At 38.7% G+C, this 5,881-nt stretch overlaps 1 protein-coding gene and 1 long non-coding RNA gene across 5 annotated transcripts; one reads left to right on the forward strand and one right to left on the reverse strand.

Annotated features, from left to right (window-relative positions):
* Positions 1 to 2,531: 2,531 nt before the first annotated feature.
* On the reverse strand, positions 2,532 to 3,495 carry LOC111485923 (RING finger protein 141-like). 4 transcript variants are annotated; one of them, XM_023132889.1, is made up of 2 exons: positions 3,363 to 3,495; positions 2,532 to 3,215 (listed from the first exon to the last, which is right to left on the reverse strand). In XM_023132889.1, the coding sequence occupies exon 2, from the start codon at positions 3,149 to 3,151 to the stop codon at positions 2,645 to 2,647; it is 507 nt and encodes a 168-aa protein (XP_022988657.1). In that variant the 5' UTR covers positions 3,152 to 3,215; positions 3,363 to 3,495; the 3' UTR covers positions 2,532 to 2,644. The 4 variants fall into 4 exon arrangements, with proteins under 4 accessions (XP_022988657.1, XP_022988659.1, XP_022988660.1 ...); XM_023132891.1 differs by having other exon boundaries at positions 2,532 to 3,171; positions 3,363 to 3,474; XM_023132892.1 differs by having other exon boundaries at positions 2,532 to 3,166; positions 3,363 to 3,471.
* Positions 3,113 to 3,842, forward strand: LOC111485924. Its single transcript, XR_002718781.1, has 2 exons — positions 3,113 to 3,203; positions 3,366 to 3,842. It is a non-coding gene; the product is annotated as an uncharacterized LOC111485924 (long non-coding RNA).
* Positions 3,843 to 5,881: the final 2,039 nt, after the last annotated feature.

The following is a 5,881-nucleotide window of genomic DNA, read 5'->3' on the forward strand; positions in this document are numbered from 1 at the left end:
GTTTCTACATCCTTACAAAAAATGCTTTGTTTCCCTTCCCAACCGATGTGGGATCTCACAATCTCCCCCTTGAGGCCCAACATCCTCGTTGACACACTCCTTGGTGTCTGGCTCTGATACCATTTCTAACGGCCAGAGGCTATCATTAGCAAATATTGTTCGTTTTGGCTCGGCTATCTGTTAGGGAGAGATTTCCACACCCTTACAAAGAATGTTTCGTTATTCTTAGATCCCATGTTGATTGAAAAGGGGAACGAAACATTCTTTACGAGTAAATTTAAAATCGAGGGACCGTAAAATGTGATATAAATAAAGGGTGTCATGATGTTGTCTTTTGAAAATAAGAAACCTACTCCATCCACAAAAAGAAGAAAAGAGTTGTCAAGATCTATCACCTTTTAGGTGAAGGCCTTTGTATGGTATGGTGGGATGGCATGTCTTTGCTATACTTTGAACCTTTCAATCACCACTTAAAAGGACCCAACTTGGAGGTAATGTCTACTCATAGGAAATGCAAACCCATTCAAGAATTTCTCAAAATATATATATATCTTCCGAGAATAAAACCCTGATCTTAGAAATGTGATTCAAACGATGATAAAAAAATCTCGTATATTCACTTTTCATCATTTCCAAAATAACTTACATGAATTTAACGTTTTGAATAAATAAATAGTATTAAATCATATCAAGAAATTTTGTCTGCTATATGATTACAATAACTTTGGCGGGGTCGGATTTACTTTGAAGAGATTAATTTAATGGGTTTGAAAACTTCAAAGCATAACCAAATATGTTGGTGAAAATTTACCAACTTGAAAATTTTAGAAGATTGAGAACAATGATACGATTAAAGACGAGAATTTTACCGGAGCATCATAAGTGAATAGCTCGCATTTGGTTAGCTAATTGATGAGGAAATAACTTATCAAGACGACAATCGGTAGCTGATACGAAAGTTAAAAGGACCTAGAAAAAATGAGTATGATCAAGACGACAATCGGTAGCTGATCCAAAAGCTAAAACAACCTAGAAAAAATGAGTATGATAAGATCATTAAAATGTTCGAATATGTCTAAATACATACCTCTGTCCATCTTGTGAGAAGTTGTAAAAGTTGCAGTTGAAATGTCCCATAACAAAGCAAATCATATTAAGATTGCCCACCAAAATATGTTCATATCTTTATCTCATTTCTCCACTTTAAAATCCTATTGTTCTTTTTAATTGCTTTCATAAGTAGCAAGATTTGTAAGATATTGTTAATATCAGAGTTGTTATGGTTCACAAGAAACGTTTGGTTTCTGATCATGTAGCGTAAACAAATAAAAATGTAACAATCTAAGTTCACCGTTAGTATATATGGTCTACTTTGGCCCGTTACGTAACGTCGTCAACCTCACGATTTTAAAATGCATCTGTTAGAGAGAGGTCGTTCTCACCTCCAATCGATATGGGATCTCGCATAAATATAAATCGAGACGGGTTTCTTAATCTCACACTATACGAATCCAATGCTCGAGTCAAACACCTCTTATCAATTTTAAGTCAAACTATGTATTTAATCGCTGAGTATTTTTTAAAAGTTTCTAACAAGTATCTATGATGTGAATCGAGAGCCATCGATCAAGCTTCAAACTTCAAGCTTCCATCCATCGGAGAATAATGAAAAGCCTATCAAGAAAATTCAGGATGAGAATAACTTTACAAGTGGTACCGATCAACATGGCTTGAAACACCTACTCTAGCTCTTGTTAGAGTAGGAATAAAAGAAACCAACATGTGACCTTACAATTTGGTCACAATTTAGGGTTTATTTAGTGTCTCAATTGGGGATCACATGTGAGGCCTAAAGCCCAACAATTTAGGGTTTTAAAAAAAAAAATTCTTCATAGGCTCGATCCTCTTATCTCATGATAACTCGAGCTAATAAGATTGTTCTATCTCGAGAGCTTAGTTCTTAAATAATCTATGTGTAAACTTATTTGGGTCACTAGATTTGGCCCGACAACAGGTATTCATCAATCGTCATAGGTCTCGAGTCAAGCATGGATCCCGCCTTCTTAGCATGCCAATACAGCCCTAAGCAACTTGGGTCAACACCCATGCTTCTTGGTGGGTCTTATTTTCATCATTAGTGGCCAACAATGGCTCTTGCTATCAGTCGACATCCATACATCCATTTATCCCCCAAACCCTTCTTCCCTTCCTTGCCTTCAAGAAGCAACCTTAGCTTCATCATAAGTGACTCGTTGTCACAGAGTTGATAGAGTTTATTATTTAATAAAAATTGTTTGGGTTGAAAAAATTACAACTTGAACAATTGGATTGAGCCTAAAAATGTTCAAATTCGTCCCAATCTAATCCACGAACACCTCTACCCTTCAGATCACGCAATAAATGCGTTGCTTGCCAAGCTAGTAGTGCAATCATGATAAGTTCCACCGCAAATAGAAGTTTCGTGCAAGTATTTCATATCTTCCTCCCCTTAATTCAAAATATAAGTCAAGCAAGGATGTCTGCTTGAGAGGTTGTGCAAACCAAAAATCAGCTGCCTTATCCTTTCTTCCATGATTTCATATAAAAACACAAAGATCACGTGAAGACAATAATTTAGGAGAACGAAAATGAATTTTCTTCTATCTTAAAAAATATCAAGAATCTCAATGATCGAACGGCTGCAAATAGGACAGGTGCCTCCTTTGAGCCGTAGTTCCCTAGAACATACCCTACAAAAGGTGTGTCCACAGGGAATAAAAGCAGCACCTTTACTCCTCTCCATGCACACGCAGCACAACCAATCACCGTTATTCTCACTCTCCTTTCTTCTCGTCTTCCAATCCCCACCGTCTATTTCTTCAAATAATCTCATCAGTGATTTCACATTGCCGACGGTGGGGCCTCCTTCCTCGGTTAAGTTTCTCTCAGCCGCCAGAGCCATCGCCAAGTTCATCCCGGAAGCTGCAGAGCTCCGAATCCCATCGTCTCTATGGCTGCGGCTACTTCCATGGCGGCTTAAACCTATACCATCAATCATCGTCAAAGTTGACGATGTTGAACTCCATGCGCCTCCACAGCACCCCATCCCCTTCATCAGTCCTAGCCGTTGCTTCAAATTAGCCCATCTCTGCCCTCGATTTGGCCGCTCCATTTCCTCTCCAAATTGCTGGACTGACACGAAAAAGACCCACAAAGGAGTTCTAGTAAAATGAATCCTAAATGGTATCAGGTGTTAGAGAAGATAACAATCCAGAAATACCCAGAAAGAAGAATGCCTCAAAATGTGCTTTTTCAGACCAAAGAAGAAGCTAAATCAGGAAAGAAAAAGTGGGTTTTGTGAAAGAGTGAATGATCTTACTAACCAGTTCTTAAGGGTTCCGTAGACCTTCAGGAACAGGATTCCATTATCTAAGCTGAAGAATGTCTGCCATGGCTGAGTGGTGGTGTAGAAGAGAGAAACTGGGAAACAGAATGACGGGCAATACCCTGTCCATTCATTCCATTTCCATATCTGAAAAATTTGGCTCTAAAGAAAGTTTCTCTAGTTAAATTGAATGAGCTGATTGATCAAAAACTTTGTGGCTGGCATTGGAGTGGAGGGGGGAGCCGCAGCAGGCAATGAAAAGATATAGTAAAGCAATAATCGTGAAGGGGTCGCTCTCGATCTATATGGAAAATGGGACCCACCTGTTTGATTTGTCACTGTGTGAGCGGGAAAACGTAGACCTATGCGCCATTCAAGCTATAACCTGTTTGGTGAGAATGCACCATTTACTCTTGTGAGCCTATAATAAATACAAATGATGTATCGTTATAAATTTGTAGTGCATAGTTTTCTTCAACAACCCACCATCCCTAACAGTATAATCTCAAGTATCTCAACTCAACAAAAGAAATACTTTATGAAAATGATTGTTAATACAAAATAATCTATGGGTAGTTCACACATGAGAGTGTTGAGTGGGGATCATCATCTACCATTTCTGGCTTTAACCCTTTCAAACGCAAATCTACTTTTGGGAAAAGAATCTTGAAGTCATGCGTTCTAGACATTAAGGGTTCTTTGAACATCACAATATAAACTTGTATAGAAAAGAACATGATAGTCCATGTGAATTTGTAATAGTCCAAGCTTATCGGTAATAGATGTTGTCCGCATCTGTTACGAATCGTTGTCAACCTCACGGTTTTAAAACACGTCTACTATAGAGAGGTTTTCACTCCTTATAAGAAATATTTCATTCTCTTTTCCAACCTATGTGAGATCTCACAATCCACCCCCTCGGGGGCCAGCGTTCTCGCTAGCACACCGTCCAGTGTTTGGCTTTGATACCATTTGTAACATTTCAAGCTCGCTGCTAGCAAATATTGTCTTATTTGAACTTTCCCTTATGGGTTTTCTCTCAAGATTTTAAAACGCGTTTACTAGATAGGTTTTTACACCCTTATAAGGAATGTTTTGTTCCCTTCTCCAACCTATGTGAGATCTCACAATCCACCCCCACGGGGGCCAGCGTCCTCGCTAGCACACCATCTAGTGTCTGACTCTGATATCATTTGTAACAGTTCAAGCTCACTGCTAGCAAATATTGTCGTGTTTGGGCTTTCCCTTATGGGATTCCTCTCAAGGTTTTATAACGCGTATGCTAGAAAGAGATTTTTATATCCTTATAAAGAATGTTTCGTTCCTCTCTCCAACTGATGTGGGATCTCACAAAATTTGAAATGGTGTGCTACTCTTCTACCTTAAGGAGCTCTTAGCATCTTAGGGAAGATGAATGAAGGCCATTTTGTTCTTAAATGAGGGCATAGAGCAAGCTAGCTCCTAAAGCCATAATTATGGCAATTTTTTGCTTCTTTACGGCTAGAGTTAATTCAAAGATAAAGAAGGCAAAAGCCAATAAATCCGGCACGTTTCTTCTCCTTCCTACTAAATTTGAGGGTTTCCAACCCACATTTTGTCCACAAAAATTTAAATTGGCCATAATGAATTAAAAGTGAACAGTGACCCTAGACAAGCTATTTCTTCACACTTTCTTTCAAGTAATCCTATTTTTATGAACTCTAACGGTCCACACCATTAGTAGATATTGTATGCTTTGGCCCGTTACATATCGTCATCAGTCTCACGGTTTTTAAAACGTGTCTGTTAGAGAGAGGTTTCCACACCCTTATAAGGAAGATTTCGTTTTCCTCTCCAACTAATGTGGGATCTCACAATCCACTCCCCTTGGGGGTCCAGTGTCCTCGCTGGCACACCATTCGGTGTTTGGGTCTGATACCATTTGTAACAGCTCAAGTTCACCGCTAGCAAATATTGTCTGCTTTGACCCGTTTCATATCGTTGTCAGTCTCACGGTTTTTAAAACGCGTCTGTTAGGGAGAGGTTTCCACATTCTTATAAGAATGTTTTGTTCTCCTCTTCAACTGATGTGAGATCTCACATGAACAGAGAACAATCACATGTCATACGCAAAATCAAGGAAGCTCTGACCTTATATTGAAATTATTGAGTCACGTTCCTGAATCCACCCGTCCCTGTATGCCAACAAGAAACTCAGAATTAATGAGTAAATAGTGTTCCCAGATAGTAAAGTTCGAGTAATAAATCCTATGCAATATAGTAACTAATCCTCAACATTATTAACAGTTCCATTTCCACGTGAGAGAGCAAGTGAAAAACCATAGAGGATTCTAGAAGTAGGCAAGACTTTTGTATCCCATATGCATACAATTCAAATTCCATCATCATGAATAAGAGACAACCAAGTCAAAGGAGTGTGTTCAAATTGAACGTATGATCATAGATGGGTAAAACTCCACCATAAACAATGTGTACACACGTATACACTATACATATCAGCTGTAAATGACAGTGTGT

This window comes from Cucurbita maxima, unplaced genomic scaffold (genome assembly GCF_002738345.1).
Source record: "Cucurbita maxima cultivar Rimu unplaced genomic scaffold, Cmax_1.0 Cma_Scf00011, whole genome shotgun sequence".
NCBI lineage: Eukaryota > Viridiplantae > Streptophyta > Magnoliopsida > Cucurbitales > Cucurbitaceae > Cucurbita > Cucurbita maxima.